This window comes from Alternaria conjuncta (genome assembly GCF_024043145.1).
Source record: "Alternaria conjuncta strain BMP 0040 chromosome Unknown scaffold_2, whole genome shotgun sequence".
Taxonomy (NCBI): domain Eukaryota; kingdom Fungi; phylum Ascomycota; class Dothideomycetes; order Pleosporales; family Pleosporaceae; genus Alternaria; species Alternaria conjuncta.
In genome coordinates, this window is record NW_026250091.1 from 78,747 (window position 1) to 100,122 (window position 21,376).

The 21,376-nt window shown below is 30.2% G+C and overlaps 3 protein-coding genes across 3 annotated transcripts; 2 read left to right on the top strand and 1 right to left on the bottom strand.

Annotated features, from left to right (window-relative positions):
* Positions 1 to 218: 218 nt before the first annotated feature.
* On the bottom strand, positions 219 to 2,360 carry J4E85_001115 (uncharacterized protein; the record flags this gene model as incomplete). Its single annotated transcript, XM_051465403.1, has 4 exons — positions 219 to 652; positions 706 to 1,507; positions 1,571 to 2,186; positions 2,242 to 2,360. The coding sequence occupies 4 exons, from the start codon at positions 2,358 to 2,360 to the stop codon at positions 219 to 221; spliced, it is 1,971 nt and encodes a 656-aa protein (XP_051329960.1).
* Positions 2,361 to 3,745: 1,385 nt separating this feature from the next.
* On the top strand, positions 3,746 to 4,885 carry J4E85_001116 (uncharacterized protein; the record flags this gene model as incomplete). Its single annotated transcript, XM_051465404.1, has 1 exon — positions 3,746 to 4,885. One exon carries the CDS (start codon positions 3,746 to 3,748, stop codon positions 4,883 to 4,885), a length of 1,140 nt encoding a protein of 379 aa, XP_051329961.1.
* A 15,956-nt stretch (positions 4,886 to 20,841) lies between these two features.
* Positions 20,842 to 21,222, top strand: J4E85_001117 (uncharacterized protein; the record flags this gene model as incomplete). The annotated part of the gene is made up of 2 exons (XM_051465405.1): positions 20,842 to 21,031; positions 21,059 to 21,222. 2 exons carry the CDS (start codon positions 20,842 to 20,844, stop codon positions 21,220 to 21,222), a joined length of 354 nt encoding a protein of 117 aa, XP_051329962.1.
* Between the last annotated feature and the right edge of the window lie 154 nt (positions 21,223 to 21,376).

Consider the following 21,376-nt stretch of genomic DNA (forward strand, 5'->3'; position numbering starts at 1 on the left):
CATGGCAGCTTTTTCCTGCGATGAAGATGTGTGAACACACTTTAAGCTCGAACCAAGGACAACTCAAATGTTGCACGAAGTAATATCATCACCAAGAATACATTACAACTACCCTAGAGCAGACGTAATTTTAGTACTACCACAACATCATCATCGTCCACGTGGTTATGAACCCTGCACAGCTCTTCTCTCTTCGACACCCCATCTAAAAAGACGCTCTACTCTTCAGTACTAGGCTTGCCTCTTCCTAGGCCAAAGCAAGTCGCCATGTTGTAGAAGATATCAATGCTGTTGTATGTCCCCTGGAAGAGCTCCTGGCATGGGCCCATGGCATAGACAGGCACATCCGTCAACGAATGCACACCTTGGTCGTTCTCGACCGGCAGCGTACCATTGAGCAAGATACCGTCCTCGCCATCCTCAGGGTTAGCGTAGTTGTCGTCGCTATCCTCTTCGATTTCGACGGCGGGCTCGCGGGGACCGCTCTTGCGGACGGACCAATTCTCCCGACGATCAGGATCTGCCATTAACCCCTGAAACAAGCTGAATCTGGGCTCCCAAGTCGACGGGAAGTTAGAATCTGTGTACGTCAGATTGCCGGTGTTGATGTATTGGGATTCGCCAGATTGCTCGTACGTCCCCACAGCATTGCCTGTACGAAGTCAGTTAATGTCTCGCAACAGTTCGTACATGGGTATTACTTGCGTTTCTTGCGGTCGACGTTTTGAGCAGCTAGATAGTGGGTGTCAACGGAGCCCATGACATCGAAGCCATGGCCGTGGTCGGCAGTGACAAGGATCAGAGTCTCCTTGAGGCAGTTGGTGGAGTTGAGGTGGTCAATAGTGGCCTTCACCGTGTCGTCGAGTTCGAGAAGTTCACCGAGTGCGCGATCATAGTCGAGAACATGCATCATCTTGTCAATGCTGGCGGCTTCTGACATAAGGAACCATCCTTTGTCACCTGAGCGGGTTTCGAGGATGTCAATGGCCTTGAGGGTCATCTCTTTGAGACCCGGCTGATCAAGAGCGGGTGTCTCATCTCCAGTAGGGGAAAGCGATTGGTTGAGGTTGTCACGGTAGACATTGCGGTCGAGCCACTTGGCCATATTGGAGGTGGTGAAGATACCGAGAGCCTTTTCCTCATTGCTGGCAGAGAGCAGAGCAGTGCGGTTCTGGATGATCTGATAGTCCTGCGCGGCAAACTCATCATAGTAGTTCTTGTCCTGATACGTGACTCCTCCAAGTTCAGACGGGTAGAACTGCTCGGCGCCACCACCGAAAATGACATCTAGAGGAACTTTCGTCCAGTTCTGGCCGACACCATTGAGGTAGGTATCGACGATAGCTCCATACTCGCTACGGAGACGGGTGTGCGATACCAAGGCAGCGGGGGTAGCATCCGCAATGTATGCTGTCGATACTATTCCTACGTGACCTCCGGTAAGACGATGAAAGATCTCAGCAATGCTCTCAACCTTCGGGTCGTCAAAAGGATCCTTGCTACTGTCCTATACTATTTGTTAGTAAAATGATGATAAATACAATTGCGCAACGAGATGGAAGACACGTACCGCATAAACGTTCAAACAGTTGACTGTTGACTTGTGACCAGTGTTGAGCGCAGCAGCAGAGTTAGCGGAGTCGGTGATGAAGCTGTCGATCGAGTGGGTCATCTGGTGGCCAACGACAGGGAATTTGTCCATGGCCATGAGAGATTGGTATTTGCCGTTGACCTGCTTATGGCCGATCAAACGAGCAGCTGTGATCATGTTTGTGGTCATTCCGTCACCGATGAAGAGAATAATGTTCTTGGCCTTGCGCTCCTCAGCCAGGTCGCGAACGAGCCAAGTAGCTTCCGTCTTGCTTCCATTGTTATAGTTGAGGGTAGCAGTGTACTCGCCAGGTTCGTAAAGAGCGATGCGGCGGTAGGCTTTAGAGGCAACGTTGACGAGGGTTTTCATTGCCGCGTCGCGTGCGAAGAGGTCTTCGTACCATGTGAAGTTCCACTTCTCCAAATTGGGTTCTTCGAGGTTGAAAAACTCTGTTACTAGCTTCGCTTCCTCGCCCTTCTTTCCAAGAGTGAAGGTAAACTGCTCATCCAGAGGTAGACCGATGAACTCGGATCCGTTCCTTGGCTGGTGAACTTCTAGACGGATGTCGAAGTACTGGCCCGCAAGAAAGTCGGCCCTGAGTTGTGTATCAGCAATTGAGCTCTCTGAGCTCGTTCAATCTGCATGCTTACTGGTCAGGAGGGAACACGCAACCGAGCGTTGGGCAAGCTCCCAGACGGCGGAATGTCTGCGCGGAGACAGACCCGACCAAAAGGGCTGCAGCCACGACAGCTGAGCATGTACACTTCATAACGAACGCGATTGAGAGATCAGTAGGTGGGCAAGACTCTCAAAAGTGCGATGAACCGACATTCTGGGAAGCTGTTGCTCCAACCTTTATAAGCTCACAGAGCTTCCCGGACCTGCATAGATGCATCAAGACGAATCAGACTATGTCCCGCGTATCAAGCTACTAGCGTCCACATTTCATACCCGAGGCATGCCTTCCTCTCAGTACAAGGTGCATTAAGTGCCTTTTCCCGTCCCTCGTGCGATAACACAGCGCTCTTACTGCTCGAGAGGAAGACTCCGGCTACCTGGGCCCAGTCTCCATTCCGCTGGCCTGGTCCGCGCCGCGAGCCACTGTCATCATCGAGAATCTTAACGAGCTGCCTCATTGGGAAAGACATGCACGTTCCTGCCAGTTATTGGAAGGCTGGAGGATGAGGACTTGGCGTGGCTTGGTACATCTTGGCGTCACGTTCCGCACAGCTATGATCTGATTCGCTATTCAATGGTTCTCTCGTGGAAACCAAAATTGGTATCCCCGTAGATTTTCCCTTGGCGATGGGGTATTGCGAGCGGCTGGGATTTCGATGCCTACGGTGTGCTCCGGACGGGGCAATTCCATTCGCCATCGTAGTGAGGGCCAGCGACACAACACGACAAAGCTTTGCTAGCCTAGCTCGTCGACGGATATGGTGCCGACGAGCTCAAGGAAGAGAGCTTGATCGCAGTCCGAAAGACTCGCATCACGTGTCAGCAACTAGGCACCGTGCCCGGCTGGCATGGTTCGGCTGCGGTCAATCTGTCAGACCAACAAAACTCCAACATGGAAATTATGCAACTCCTTGTCTGCGCGTTAGAGCGGAATTATGTCGGTCGCATTAACACCTCGCACTAGCAGCGTAGTTTGTCGCGTGCTCACATCCACCGTCGTCGCCTGGAACCCTGAATCGAATGCAGCCCTATGCAAAGCACCAAAATCCCAGGAAGCGGCGACAGATCGCGAAATGCAGCGGGAACCAAGGATCTCTCCAGATCTTGTGTCTGAAACGCCGACAGGCATGCCTTCGATTGGTGTTCGACGCCAGGTGTCCATCAGGGTAACGTCTTGATCGGCTCTAGTTGGTGTGGTTGGGTGGTCCGCCGACGTCACCACTCTGAACCCTTAGTCTAAGGTTTATCGATGATCAGGTACAAAGGTACGCCTAAGCGCATAGCGCATGTTCAATGCCTTCCTTCGAACGCGTCTTCTTATTGCAAACTCTACCTAGGCCGGCAGCTGCTCAATTTAGATGTGTTAGTGTCAAAGCACGACTACCGATCCGCGCGTTTCAACACGCGACTCTTTTCCAAAGTAGAGCACCGCCAAAAAAGCCCGCACAGCCGAACAAATCCCAGGCGCATACGAACATGTCCAAAAGAACATCATACGAACGCTCTGAACTCGGGCATACGACTCTCAAACGCGCGAAACGAGTAGATAATAATCTTCCCTACGATCAAGTTCAAGAAGCCCTCGGTGCACAAGAGGAAATCAAGGTTGTGACAAAGGTAGCGCATTGGTTTCGTCCAAAAGATCTCCGCATTCAAGATAACACCGCGCTGCATCATGCTTCCGAGCTTGCCCAAAGTGCGAGGAAGCCTCTCGTGTGTTTTTACGTCAATTGCGCTGCAGACGAGTCGTGGCATGGGACTAGCTCTGCAAGGGTCGACTTCATGTGCGAGGGATTGCGCATCATGCAGAAAGAGCTCAAGGAATTGAACATACCGCTAGTCTTCCTAGAGTGCGAGGATAGGAAGAAGATCGTACAGACAGCAGTGGATTGGATGAAAAAGTGGGAGATTTCACACGTGTTTGGCAACTTGGAGTACGAGATTGATGAGATGCGGAGGGATTTGAAACTCTGCCAAACAGCTGGGGATGGTATTCAAGTCTCATTGTACCATGACCAGACCGTTGTCGAGCCTGGTACAATGCTTACAGGCGCTGGGACACCCATGAAAGTCTTTACACCCTTCTTCAAAGCGTGGCTCGAGAGGCTGAAAGACGAGCCGGAATTGCTTGACACTAACCCTTCACCTACCGCAAATGCTCCCTCTGCGAAGAAGGAGCTAAAAAGTCTCTTCGATACAGCCGTGCCCCAGCCTGCAAAAGACAAGCAATTCGAGTCGGAAGAAGACAAGAAGAGGATACGGAAGCTGTGGCCTGTCGGTCACGATGCAGCAGCACAACGAATGGATGCGTTCCTAAAGCAAATTGACCACTACGCCGCTACACGCTCAAATCCTGCCGCAAATAGCACGTCACGCATGTCTGCCTACTTTAGTGCGGGCATGTTCTCCGTACGCGAAGCACTGCAGAAAGTTGTAGATTACAATCGCGGCAGTACCGATTTTACCGAAGCCAAGGCATCCAATAGCGTCTACGGTTGGGTCCGAGAGATTGTTTTCAGAGAACTCTACAGACAGACAACTATGACTACACTACACACCTCCATGAACCTCCCACAGAATCTCAAATTCGACGCAGTAGAGTGGGAAGACGACTAAGCAGGCTGGGAGAAATGGTATAAAGGCAATACAGGCGTTCCCTTTGTAGACGCTAGCATAATATAGAATAAGAAGAGAAAGATATAATAATTATTCTATGTAAGAGGAAGGAAGCCCTATATATATACTACTAGAGCAACGCTAGTAAGTAAATTACGTAATAAAATTCTAACTAATAGCCTTTCTAAAACTTATTATAAAGTAAATAAAAAAAAAAGAAAATAAAAAACTATAAAAGTAAGTTAAAGTATAGTACTATAATAGAAGTAGTTTATATTAGAATTATAAGCGTTTTTAAGTTACTTACTATAGTAAAGCTACTAGATAGAGTTATTATTATTATATAAAGTAGTGCGCTTAAAGTAAAGCGTAGTCTAGATACTACTATATAGAGTAATAAATTTCTTTTTATTTAGATTTTTAATCTTCTTTATATATATTTAGTTTATATACTAAGTACTAATATACTTATACTAGGCTTCTTTATATTTTAAAGTAATACTAAACTTTTAAAAAAGCTACTCTAATATAAAAGCTTTTATATAGTTAGTATTTTTATAAGTATTTTAAAGAAAAATAGTTTATAGAGTAAGAGCTCTATTATTATTACTTATATAGTTTTAAGATATAATATTAACTATACTTATAGTAAGATATAGAAAGCCTTACTCTATACTATATAGAAAGTCTTAGTAAATAAAACTAAGAATCTTATATATAGTAGTAAACTTAGTAGAATCTAGTAGCTTAGTAAGTATATCTATAAAGTTATTCTTACTACTAATCTATTCTATAAATATAGTTCTATTCTAAATATATTAGTAAAGAAAATAGTAATAGATATTAATATATTTAGTATATTAATAAAACTCTAAATTCTTAAATAGCTTTATAGTAAACTAATTATTTATATAAATTAAAATAGTACTAAAGTAAAAGCTAACGCTAAAGTTATTAATAAATACTTAAAGCTAGAAAGCTTCTTTAATAGCCTCTTTTAGTACTATATATTCTATTTTATATATAGACTATATAATAATCTTCTATATAGTAGATAACTAGAAAATAGAGCTATTAGCTAGAGTAAAAATATATCTAGTAGTAGAACGCTATAAGTCTACGTAACTAGCCTAGTTTATATTAATATAGCTAATAAAGTAAGGCTTTTACTATAAAAAGTATATAATACTTAAGTTTTATATACTACTAATATATAAGTATACTTATATAATACTATTAATATATATCTATAAAGAGTTTATATTAAAGCGCTTATATAGAGAAGTAGTATAGATAAGATTAACTTATATTATAATAAGTATATAGTTAAGAGAGCTAAATATCTAGAAGTATTACTTCTTAAAAGTAGATATAGACTTAGTATTATTATTATATATAAGCTTTACTTTATAATTATATAAGTTAGTAGTAATAGAGAGGTTTTAAAAGCTATACTAATTAAGTATATAATATATATATTTAGCCTAATAAATCTTAATACTACTTTAGCTAGTATACTTAATATATATACTAAGATATAAAGTATCTAAGTTTTTAAATATAATAATAAAGAATTTAGAAAGCTAAGTCTTAAACTAAGTAATAGTATTATTATATAGCGTGTAGATTTAAATATTATTAATATAAATAAAGATAATAATAGTATCTTAAGTATAAATATAAATATATAAGTTATAAAGTAAAGTATAAAATCTTATATTTTTAAGTTTACTTATAAGAAGTTAATACTAAACTTAAGAGAACTATACTAATCTATAAAGAGATTTCTAAAAAAGCTAAATATATTCTTTTAGTAAGATAATAGGTAGTAGTAGTATATAGTAAACCTACTTCTTAAGCTTAGTATTAAGAAATATAATATATATATCTACTTAGAAGATAGTCTACTAAAGAAAACTATAGATTACTAGAAGTGTATATATAAATAAAGATTTTATAGTAGGTAAGAACTTTTTTATATAATTAATACTTAGTTACTACTAAAAACTTTAAGTAATAATATAAGTCTTAAGCTTTATAATTTTACTAGTTAGAGTAAGTTTAGCTTTATAGATAAACTTAGAAGAAATAGACTTAGTTCTAGAGAGAAGTAGAATAACTTTATATACTTTCTTAGCAAGAAAAGAGTTAAGCTTAGCCTAAGTAGTATTATACTAACTAGTAGCTTAGAGTATATTTATAGCTTTCTTATAAGTTTATAGCTTATAGAGAATAGTTATAGTACTTAAAGTATAGAAGTTATATAAGTTATTATTAAGTAGTAAATTATTATACTATATACTAGATATATATAAAGTAAGTAGATTATTATTAAGTAGTAGGTTATTATACTAGAAGTTAGAGAAGAAAAGTTCTTTATCTAACTACTAAGTAATAAAGCTATTATAAAAGTACTAGAATAAGTTAAAAGTAGCTATAAAAATACTATTAAGCCTATATAGGTTATTATTAAGTAGACTTTTATTAAACTTATTCTAATTAGAAGCTTAAAGCTAGATAGTACTATAGATACGCTAGCTCTTATAAATAAAGTTAAAAATAATACTATAGCTATCTTTGTCTCTAGAAAGAAAGTATATATACTTATCTTTTATAATATAAATAGTAGAGTTTATTTTTATATAATATATAAACCTATTATATATAGTAGTATTAATTAAGAGACACTAGTAGTATAGAGACTACCTATTTTATAAGCTTATATAGTTTTATATACTTTATATATAGCTAAAATAAACTTAGAGTAGTAAGTAATCTAAAGCTCTATCTAGATATATACCTATCTAGATAGTATTATTATTACTAAAATAAGTATAAAGTTAAGAAGCTATCTAGGTATTAGTAGACTAGCTATTCTAGTATTTAACGTAGTTAAGATATAGTAATATAAGATTATATATTATAGATTTATATATATATTCTATATAGAGAGTGTTATTCTTATTAGTAATAGTAATATAAGTCTATTACTTATTAATATATATATTATAAAAGTATTAGCTATTATATTATACTATAGAAAGACTACTTTACTTACTATACTAATTTACTAGAAACTAATAAGTAATATAATACTACTTCTTTAAAATAGATAGAGTAATATAGTTATATAAGTACGTAGTTAAGATAGTTATTACTAGAGATATAAGTATTATAAGAACTTCTAGAAGTCTAGTATATATAGAAGATACTACGCGTTTATTTATTATATAAATAATAGTATAAAGTAAAGTTCTATTAGTAGTTTATAGTAGTAGAAGAGTAAATATCTCTATTCTAGATACACTATTAATAACTAGAAGAGTTATTATTTTAAATATACTTTTTTTTATAGTAGAGATACTAGAAGTATTTATTAATAAAAGAAGTATCTTTAGGTATAGTTACTAGAGTAGTAGAGAAAAAAGTAGAAAGAATAGTAATACTATTACTATATTTACTTTTATATATAGCTATAGTTATAGTCTTATTATTATCTAGAGGTAAGTATACTAGTATAGTAAAGATAATATTATTATTATTATAGAGGTTATTAAAGTTATTATAGATAGTATATTCTAGTATAGTAGAGATAATAATATTATTACTATTATAGTTAACTAAATTATTACTATTAGTACTAGATAGAGTAGATAACTTAGTATTACCTCTAAAGAAGAGTAAAACTATTAGTTAGGTAAGTATAGCTATTTAATACTACTTTCTCTTTTTTTTTATTATATATTTTTTTTACGCCTATAAAGAAGATAATTATAATTATACTAAGTTTAATAGTTATAATTAATATTTTATTAAGTATATTATATATAAAGATTATTATTATCTATAATTACTTAAACGCACTTTAGGTTAGAATAGAGATATAGGCTATATATAGTATTACTATTAACTTCTATATACTCTCTATATAATTTAAAGAGTAGAAGTATATTAGACTAGTATAGTAAATTACTAAAAGTATCTATAGTACTAGAAAGAAATATTAAAGTAATATTATTATATAGTTTAGTATAGTTAGAGTTATTAAAAGCCTCTACTTTATTAGAGATTAGAAGTATAATAAAAAAGACTTAATTATTAATATAGATACTATAGAGTTAAATATTATTAAAACTAGTAGAGTTATTAATATAAGTTATAGAGACGCGCTTAACTTTATAAGTATTAGAGTACTATATAAAGTATATTTAATTATAAAAAGTATATAAAAAGTAAGCTAAATAGCTTTATAGATAATATAATATAGTAATACTAATTAGTTAATTAAGCTTAGAAGAAGTAGTAATATATATCTACACTTTTTAGGTATTATTCTTAGTAAGATTTAGCTTTCTATTATATAAGGCTTTATATAGTATTTTTAAAAAATAAAGTACTTTTAAAAAAGCTTTATTTTTTTTATTAACTAACTTTTATATTATAAATACCTAAAGATCTTTAAATAATATAGTATTATATAAAGTCTCTTTATATTAGTTAATAATACCTTATACTATAATAGAAGTAGAAGTAAGATTTTAGATTATAGTAGTAGTACATTCTTATATAGTATAGTAAAAGTATTTAGTAGTACTAGCGTAATAATAAGTGTATAGTATACTTAGCTCTATAGTAATACTATAAGTATTATAGTAGATAGTAATTATTCTTTATATAAACTTATTATTATACTAAATATATATAATAAGCTAGATATACTTAGTAGATAGGTAAATAAGAAGATTTATAAATATCTAAGTAAAAGTATACTTATTCTTAAAGAATTAAACCTATATAAAATATATAGTATTATTAATAAGAAATAATATATAGTACTCTTTTTTAATTCTAGAAATAGAGTAAGAACTCTAGGTATTAACTATAATAAGCTTACTAAAGTATTTATAGTATTAGTTTATAAAATTCTAGAAAACTTTATAAAGAGTATAAGTAGTAGTATAAATAGAGTATATATTTATTACTTTTATCTAGATTTATTTATTAGTAACTTTTATACTATAGCTAATTTTTATAAGCTAATATATATATTCTAAAAAGAAATAGCTAAGTTAATAGTGTTTAAACTATATAAAGTTATTAAAGTTATGTTATAGATTAAACTTACAACCTCTACTTACTAAGGCGCTAGTAGAGAGCTTATACGCTAAATATTAAAGTTTAGCCTATATAGCTCTCTTTAACTTATACATAATATTTTACTTAGTACTTAACTTAATATAATTATCTTATCTATTAACGTCTCTTATACTATATTATGTCTACTTTATAGTACCTAGAACACGCGTAGTAAGTAACTATACTAAAGAACTTAGCGCGCGCTTATAAATATTATATAACTTTATAAAGTTACTAATTATAACTCTATAGCTAAGGCGCTAATAATTATTATACTCTTATAACATATTCTTTACCTTTAGTTATATCTTTAGATTAGCTACTAATGTTACACTACTATAAGGCTTTATTATATAACTATAGAGTAGAACTTATTATATAGGTAGCGTACGCTAGCGCGCTAACTATAGACAGTGTATTACGCTAGAAGCCTATTATTAAAGAACGTTACTAAGCGTATTATAACTCTAAGAGAGTGTTGCGCTACTATACAGAAACATTTATAGTTAATAATATTACTATTTATAGTATTACTATACTATTTTTTAGTAAATAGTAGAAGGTCTAGCTTACTACTTTATAATAAGTAAGTAGAACTATAGATAGTAAATAAATTACTCTGCTTCTACCTATTTAACGCACTACTCTCTTACTTTTATACTTTCTTTCTACTACTTACTTTAACTAACGTTGTTGCACTTAACTATTAACTATTATAATATCTAATAGTAATAATCTTATTACCTCTAACGTTACACTTAGCTACTACTAATTAACTATAGGTTCTTTTATAGCTAAGGCTGCTCTATCTAATAGTCTAATTACCTACACTAAGCGCAGCTCTAAAACTACCTCTAGTAAAGCTCTTACTTTCTTACGTAGCTAAGAATCTAGCTATAAGCGTCTAGCGCTATTATAAGCGCTATTCTATAGTTAAGAGTTAAGTCTTAAGTAACTATAATAGCGTAATTACGTTGTTACTAACTCTCTAACTTAGACTAATATCTAACAAACTATTAGCTAAGGTAACTTTAATAATATTTCTATTATTTACTACACTAAGCCTAGTTAATAGAGTACTTTTAGCTACCTTACTCTTCTAAATCTAAAAGAAGATCTATAGAATAACTATATTATCTCTATTAAGCCTATAATAGTTTCTATACCTACTAAAAACCTATATAACGTTTTTTTTAGTAGCTATTATCTTTAGTCTATTTATAATAAGTTCTAAGTATATATAAAGCTTAGTTACTCTAACTTTACTTTTATAAAGATTATTAAACTTAAAGATAATAATAATACTAATAATAAGAAGAAATAGTATAGTCTAAACCTAGGCTAAGAATCTCTCTTAGAAGAAACCTACTACACTATCTATAATAATAAGGACCTTCTTAAAGTAGTATAATACTCTATAGATTTACTATAAACTCTCTTTATTAAAATTATAAAAGGCCTATCTAAGGCTACACTAGATCTGTATAATCTCTAGCCTAGTAACGTTACTAAGAAAGACTTTAATAAAGCTATCTCTATTATTCTAGAAATAGAGAAGCGCCTTAGTAAGCTTTAGATCTTAGTTTACTTCTATAAGAATAAAACTACTAGTCTTTAAGACTATCTTATTACTACTTAAAACTATCTTACTATAGTTACTAAGTTACGTAAGAATCTAGAGCGCTAACGTAATATACTCTAAGATAAAGTTAATATATTACGTACGCCTTTCTTCTCTAACACTCTATATACTATTTCTATATACACTAATACTACTCTTAATAAAGAAGAGGTTAATAAGTTCTATAAGTTATATATAGAATTTTATAATAAGCACTAAGCTACCTCTAAGTAGCTTACTAAGAAGAAGGCTTACTTACTACGTTAGTTCTAAGATTATACTTAGAAGAATTAAGACTATAAAGACGTTCTTATCTAGAATAAGAGCTTTAAGAAATAAGTACTTTTAGCTAATAATAATATAGATAGATTAAAAGAAGACCTTAACTAGTAGTTATAATAATATAATAAGGTTGTCTAACGCCTTTAAGCTTTTAAGCCTAACTATTAGCTACTTACTATGTTATAACGTAGCTCTAAGTAATACACTAATTATAGCAACTATTACACTAATAACTATTACACTAATAATTAATAAACTACTAATTATTATACTATTAACTATTATACTACCTTTCTAAATCTATATCTAAGTTAACGTACGTAAGAGCCTAAGCGCTACTTTTAATAAAATACTTATAACTATTAGTAATATTTATCTTTCTTATTATACTTACGCTTCTATTTATAATGCTATATAAACCTATTAAATACTAAACCTTATAACTACCTTCTACTACTCTATAATAGTTATTAGATTATATACTAAGTATATACTTATCTAGTAGAGTCTATAGTTAGTAGAATAGGTTATACTACTTTTAAGCTCTCTAACGTAGAGATCTAGAAAGATAATAAGAATAGAAAGAACTATTCTAAGTAGTGTTATATAGCCTTTTAAAAGTGTAAATTACTTTTAGAGAATAGGCGTATAGCTTACTTAGAGACTAGAATTAATAGTAATGTCTAGATATATATTAAAGATAGCGTTAGCTTCTTCTATAAGTATCTTAATATTCTAGAAGCTCTAGATAAATACTTTAGTTAGTCTATTTTTAAACGCTAGTAAGAAGCGTAAATAAAGATTAGTAATAGCTCTCTAGTAATAAGCTAATTAGAGAAGTTTATTAACTAGCGTAGCTATATTATAGCTATACACTAACTAACTAAGCTCTTTAACTATGTTATAGTCTTATATTATTACTAATAGCTTTACCTATAACTTACTTTATTTATATTATCTAATTTTAATAACTAATAAGATAGAGCTTTTATAAAGTTCTTAGACGCTATCTATAAGGCTAACTTAATATAGAAGTAAATTAATAATAGTAAAGCTACTACTATAAGCACTAATACTAATAAGGCCTATACGCTAAAGAGTTATAACTAGTTACTTAATAATTATAACTCTAAGCGTAAGGCTAAGATAGAACGTAGTTAATAACGTAAAGCTACTTTATAGCGCACCTAAGTATAGAAGAATACTATAGTAAAGGCTTAAGTTTACTTCTATTATAGTAATAAGAGCTATTAAGCTTATAATAAGAAGAGCTACTTTATTTTAGATTAGAATAAGATTAAGGCTAAGATTAGTAGCGTTCGCCTTAATATAATAGATATAGAGTATAATGTTAATAATAATAACGCTAACGCTAATAATAATAGCTCTACTACTACTACTAATAATAAGTTAGAAGATAATATAGGCAACTCTAAGTTAGAAAACTAGACGCTTCTAATACTAGTTATATTTAGAAGCTAAACTAGCGTAAGAATATATAATAGAACTAAGACATTTATAAGTATTATAATTGTCTTAAGGTTACTACTACTAGACTTCTCTTCTAGAACTATTTATCTAAAGTCTAGAATTACTATATCTTAGCTATTATAGTTAAAGATAACCTCTACTCTACTAATTAACTTTACTATAATTTCTATACTATATTACTATCTAAATAATAGCATAAGACTATAACTCTTGTTAATACTAGCGCTAGCGTAAGCTTTGTTAATTAACAATAGGTTAAGAATTACTACTTAACTACTATAACTACGTTCTTACTAATCTAACTCTCTCTTATAGATAGAAAAGTTATAGATATATTAGACTAAGCTATAGAACTATCTATTAAATATAGTAGTTACTAAGCTATAGTAATATACTTTGTTGTAGATATTAGTAAGTTTAATCTTATATTAGGTATAACGTAGTTAGAAGACTATAACTCTATACTTACTTTCTTACTATAAAGCATAATATTTAAGTTACTATACTATACCTTCTTCTATCTTAAGTATAGCCTGCCTAAGACTATTTATAGTAATAGTACGCCTATAAAGTCTAAATTGTAACGTTTTAGTTCTTTAGGCAAAATCTATATTATTATAGTAAAGGCTATATATTTTATAGCTACGCGCAACTCTAATAAAGCTATCTAGATTTAACTAGAAGACTAGAAGAAGCTTACTAATCTACTAGATAAAGATTATAACTTAGATATATTTAAGCGCAAAGTTGCTAGCCTTACTATAGTTAGTTAAGAGAACTATAACTATTATATAAATAAGATAGAAAGCTCTTATATAATAGAGGCTAAGATTTATAAACTAGTTCTAGATTAGCTATATAGTAAGATACTTAATCTATTTAATTCTATAGACGCTAGTAAGCTTACTCTACGTTATAATAGAGTTAACTATAAGATTAATACTAATAGCTATATACATAAACCTAAAATATATAGTTTAATACGCACTAAAACCTACGCGATTAAAGCCTATATTAATAATATACTTAGCTATAGTTTTATTTACCTCTCTACGTTACTATACGCCTTACTAGTATTAGTAGTTAAGAAGCCTAGTAGTAGCTTACACATCTATATTAATTACTACTAGCTTAACACTATTACTAAGAAAAACTATAATACTCTACTATTTATTAAGAAAATACTTACTTATATAGCTAAGGTAAAGTAGATAACTATTATTAACGTAGTTACTACGTTTAATACTATTTAGATTAAGAAAGGTAATAAAGAGAAAACTACTTTTCTTATAAAGTATAGACTATATAAGTATATTATTATACTATTTAGCTTATATAACGCCTCTAGTACTTTCTAGATATTTATTAATAAGACTCTTTGCGAGTACTTAAATAATATATATATAGTATACCTAGATAATATTCTTATTTATACTTATAATAATAATAAAGTAGCTTATAAAGCTAATATTATTAAAGTACTTATAAAGATCTACAACGCTAGTCTTTACTTAGATCTAACTAAGTGTAAGTTTAAAGTTAAGAAGGTTAAGTACCTAAACTTTATTCTTACTACTAATAGTATTAAGATAGATCTTAAAAAGGTAGCTACTATTCTAGAATAGTAAGTCTCTTAATTAGTTAAGAACGTGTAATTATTTCTTAGCTTTACTAACTTCTACTATTACTTTATTAAAAGCTTTTTATATATTACTAAGGCCTTAACTAAGCTTACGCAAAAGAATAGTAATAGTAAAGATTAATAATATTAGTTCTCTTTAGCTCTAACTAGTAAAGCAGTTATTACTTTCTATTACCTTAAAGAAGTATTTAAGACTATAGGTATGCTTATATATTTTAACTCTAACTTAGAAATATAGTTAGAGATAGACGCGTTAGATTTTATTACTACTATAGTTTTCTTATAGAAGAACTTAAAGAGTATCTTATATTCTATAGTATTTCTCTCTTATAAGATAATACTTATAGAATATAATTATAAGATCTATAATAAAGAACTTCTTACTATTATTAATATATTTAAAGAGTAGTAGTTTAAGCTTTTAAGAATAGATAATACTATTAAGGTTCTCTCTAACTATTAAGTACTCTAAACGTTTATAATAACTAAGTAACTTAACTATAAGTAAGCTTATTAGGCTAAGTTCTTAGCTAAATTTAACTTTATTATTAAATACAGACTAGAGAAGTAAGGCACTAAGTCTAATGCGTTAATAAGACGTTCTAGTAATCTACTAGAGTTTCTAGATAACCTCTACTAGTAGTATTAAGTCTAAGTTATTATTAAGCTAGATTAAGTTAACTCTAAAGCGCGCGTATATATAATTAGTATTATAAAGAATAGAGGCTCTTGCTATATAGTTTATCTTACAAGTCTAGGTAGTAACTATTATACTCTCTCTAAGTCTATTTCTACTATTACGTAGATGCTTTATTAACTTAGTAAAGAAGATAACGTTTCTAAACACTACGCGTTTCTTACTATACTACCTAGCATTAATTCTTAAAGAGAAGAAAGTAGTAGCTTTAGTAATATTACTACGTAAAATTACGTTATTACGTATAATTATATTATAAACTTATCTACTATAACTCTATATATAGCAAATTTATCTAACGCTATAACACTACTTACTATAATACTACCTTCTCTTGTAGAACCTATTATATCTTCTATTATAAAGCCTACTACTTCTTAAGACAATTCTACTACAAATCTAATAGCTATAACTTTATCTACTTCTTTAGTTATGTCTTTACCTACTACTTTAACTGCGCCTTAGACTACGCCTCTACTTACTACTCTAACTACGCCTCTACCTACTACTCTAACTACGTTTCTACCTACTAAGATTTTAATTAAAGCTCTACTTAATAATATTAAAGCTATGTATAAGAATAACGTAGTGCTATAAGTAATTATTAAAGCTAAGAAGAAGAAATTATAGAAGTTGCTCTTTAAGCTTATTTATAGTAAAAAGTATCTAAGACTTAAACTAGGTAATTATAAAATTACTAATAACTTACTATATATATAGAATAAAGTCTATATCTCTACTAGTGCTGTATAAACTTAGGTTATTAAATAAGCTTACTAGAGCGTCTATAGTAGTTATAGTAGTAAGTATAAACTCTATTCTAAGTTATTATAATAGTATTACTAGCTATAGATAACTACTAATATTACTTAGTATATGCGCGCTTACTTAATATATAAGAGAAGTAAAGTCTATAGAGATAGTAAGTATAGTCTACTTTACCTATTACTAGTTTCTAATAAGTACTAGTTAAGTATTTTTATAAACTTTATTACCTACCTACTACTTTGTAAATATAATAGTTAGACGTTTACTAATATTCTTATTATTATTAACTAACTTACTAAAAAAAAGAAGTTTATTTCTATAGCTAGTATAACTACTAACGCCTTAGTTATTATCTTTATTAAATACGTTTAGCGTAAAGAAGACTTCTCTAAGAAGATTATCTTAGATTATAGTTCTTAGTTTATCTTCTATTTCTAGAAATAGCTTTATTAGTAGTTAGGCGTATAATCTAAGTTCTCTACTACTTACTACCTCTAAACTAATAGATAGACTAAGAATACTAACTTATATCTTAAATAATACCTTAGGTCTTACGTTAACTATAAGTAAAATAACTAGGTATTATTTCTGCTAATAGCTAAGTTTAAGGCAAACTCTAGCACTAGTTCTACTACTAGTAAGTTACTCTTCTTTGTAACTAAGAGCTATTATCTAAGAAGTAGTATTAAACTACTAACGCTAATAACTACTATTACTACGCTAGCGCGCTATAAGAGTCTTAACACTAATATATTTACTAATTATATAAAGTTACTATAATATAAGCTATAAACTTCTATATAATAGGCTTAGACTAAGTAAGCTAAATACGCTAATAATAGACGCCTGTCTACTTCTATATTTAAAGTTAGTAACTAGATTATATTAGATACTTATAATTTAAGAATATATTACTTTTCTATATTACTAGATCTTAAGAACTATAGCTTCTTTACTATTATATAGGCAATTAATAACACTATATATAAGCTTAATCTGCCTATTAATATAAAGCGCATTTATAACGTCTTCTATTCTTAGCTTCTCTACCTTATTAATAATGCGCTTTTTTCTAGATAAGTCTCTAACTTAGAGGTACTAGCTAAGTTTAACCTAGAGGTTAAGAATAGTACTAAATATATAGTAGAAGTAATTAAAGACTATTATATTAATATAACGTTAAAGAACTCTGCGTTACGCTAGTATAAGAGTAAGAGTAAGAGTAAAGCTAAAGCCTCTAGACTTCTTTAGTATCTTATTTAATAGGCTAACTATTCTAAAGAGCTTAATAATCTATTCTAGAAGCTTTATATAAACCTAGTAGACGCTACTAATATTATAATATAATACTACTATAACTACTCTAGCAAACCTACTATATATAGAAAGTTTAAGTCTCTTACTAGTAAATAGAATATATTAGTTATATAACTTTACAGCTCTAACTACGCTTAGATAATAGTTACCTAATACCTAGTAGTTGTAATAGTATTATTAGAATTATTCTACTAGTTACTACTCTTAGTTAAACTTAGTAACTCTATTATAAAGCAAGACGTAGATAATTACTAGAAGTTCTATAGTAATAATAGCAGACGTAAGTAATAGTAAGACTAGAATAGTTAGTTATACTTATAATAATTAAGAGTGTTAGTTAAGTTATATCTTTTTTCTAAGAGACTTACTAACGCTATACTTATAGTAAGAACTAACTATTAAGTTACTACTATTATAAGCGCACGCTAATGTTACTCTACTACTTATAATTTAAACTAACTAAGTAGAACTTCTTTAACGCGCGCGCGCGCTTACGTATATATAACACTATTATAATAATACTATTATAATAACGCACCTAGCTAACATAAGCGCACACGCACTAAGATAGATATAATATACGTAATTAAGGCTGTAATTAGTATAACTATAAATATATTAATAGAATATAGTAATAAAATAGATAAATAAAGTAATATATTTAGCCTATAGAAGCTTTTACAAAATAGGTATATTTTTATATAATAGTTTCTTATTTTCTTTATTCTTTATACGTAGTTTAAGTGTTAGAACTTACTCTCTTTTTAAGAGAGAGTAGTATTATAGATTAAACTTATAACCTCTGCTTACTAAGGCGCTAGTAGAGAGCCTATGCGCTAAATATTAAAGTTTAGCCTATATAGCTTTCTTTAACTTATACGTAATATCTTACTTAGTACTTAACTTAATATAATTATCTTATCTATTAACGTCTCTTATAAGTTAACTATAGCTATAGTAAAAAGGTTAAGTAAGAGTGTAGTATATAAGATATATACATTTACTCTAATATAAAGAGGTATAACTATAATTTCTTTATTATTAAACTTTTAATAAAAAAGTATACTATTATACCTAGTAGTAGTAGTATAGTAACCTAGGTCTAAGTAAATAAAAAAGGTAATAGAAAGAGAATTATACTACGTAGTAGATATATACTATATATTATTAAGTTATAGAATAATATAAGTTTTATTCTAAGTAGTTATAATAAACTTAATAGTATTTTTTCTAGTAATCTTAAGCTATAATTCTTATTTATATACGCTAATATACTTAGAGTAGTATTCTAGCTTAGAGAAAAAAGTAAGATTATTAGTAATATATTATAAGATACTACTATTATATACCTAGTATATAAATATAGAGGTAGAAGTAGTTACTATAAATATAGATATATTAAGACTATTAACTATATCTAGACCTATATACCTACTAACTATTTAGTTAGTTTTTTTTAAACTAGTAAAATACCTAGAGTTCTAAGCTAAGTTAGTACTAAAAATAGATATAGAGTAGTTATATATATAGTTAATATTTAGTTAGTTAATATTAGAGCTATTAAAGGTAGATATAAGTAAGAGGTTATAAGTAGATATAATAATATAGTTAATAAAGAAAGTATTTTTATTTATATTAGCTAGTATAAAGTCTATATTTAAAGTAGTAGCTATACTAGAAGTAGACTAGTTAGAGTAGATAGCCTAGTAATTCTTTTTATAATAAGTAGTAGTAATATAACTAAGCTTTCTATAAAAAGTATATATAGAAGTATTAGACTTACTAATATAATAATAAGTAGTAATAGAGTATTTAATATTACTATAGTACTTATACTTAGAGAAAGTAAACTTATTAAAATTATTATTAAGAATATAGAAAGTATAAAAGTTAGCTACTAAGATTACTTAAAGAAGCTTATTCTTAAAAGCGTTTTACTTATTTTTATTATTATTTTAGTAGTTAAAAAGAAAAGTTTTATAAATTTTAAAAATATTATTAGTAATAAAAGTACTATAGTAGAAAAGCTTCTAGTAATTAAGAAACGTATTATACTAGTAAAGAAGAACTCTATTAATCTTATTAATTAACTATAAATATAATAAAGTTTTACTAGTATTATAAAAGTTATAAAATATTCTTTAAAACTTAAATAGAAAAGACTAAATAGTAGTAAAATTAGTTATAGTAATCTTATCTAGCTTAGATAAAGTATAGTTAACTAAGATATTCTTAAAAGCTTTATTATTAGCTTAGATAGTATAGTATATAAGATAAAAATTAAGTATATTAAGCTTTTTAAGCTTCTACTAAATCTATAGTTTAATAGATATATAAAGAAAAGTAATAGTAAAGTATATAAACTTATTATACTTCTTTTACTACTAAAAAGTATAGTTATAAATAGTAAGCTTAGTAGTAGTATTAAATAAAATTAAAGTAAGAATAGTAGCTTTCTTATATAAGTTAGTAGTAGACTAAGAATATATAGTATAGAAAGTAATATAAGTAGAAAGTAAAAGCTTTTTAGAGTTCTTACTAGTATTATTATAGTAGTTTATATAACTATAGATAAAGGTAACCTTAATAAAAGCTTTAGACTAGTTTTAGTAGTTATTAGAACTAGTAAGCTTTTTAAAGTTTTTACTTAAAGTAAAAGTAATATTATTAATAGTAAATATTATAAGTAATAAAATAGTTTATAGAAAATAAGTAAAAAAAAAAAAAATATATAGTAGTTAGTACGCTAAAAAGTTAAAAACTAAGTTATATAATAGTAATACTTAAAAATTATTACGTAACTATAGCGTAAAAAGAAGTAGCTAAATTATATATAGTAGCGTAAAAGCTTATAATCTATAAAATAAAAAGAGAAAAATATAATAATTATTCTATATAAGAGAGAGAAAGCTCTATATATATACTACTAGAGCGACGCTAGTAAGTAAATTACGTAATAGAATCCTAACTAACACATAAGGCAGCTTAAAGTAGAGGCATACATGCACAATCGCTTACGTATAAACGTGTCCTCCTATCTCTACTGCAACCTCCTGCTCGACTACCGCCGCGGCGAACGTTACTTTGCCGAAACTCTGATTGACTGGGACCTTTCCAACAATACCCAAGGCTGGGAGCCTTCTTACACCGTCTTCAACCCCGTCTCTCAGGCTGAGAAGAACGATCCTGATGGTGATTATATCCGTAAATGGGTCCCAGAGCTCAAAGATGTCAAGGGAAAGGCGGTATTTGCTCCTTACGCGAGGTTGTCGAAGAGCGAGTTCGACAAGCTGGGTTATCCAAAACCGCATGTGGACTGGAAAGAGACGAAAGCTAGGGCGTTGGATAGGTTCAAACGAGGGTTGAGGAACGCGGATATCTAGGTGAGCGTGCGACTGTATATAGGGCGAGGTTCATACTACACCAATGTTGAAACCCATACGATGTGGATGCATGTAGCACTAGGCTCATGGCTACTACCTTGATGTAACCCTCTCCGGCAGTATCCGTGAAGTTGGCAATATGAACGATTGCTTT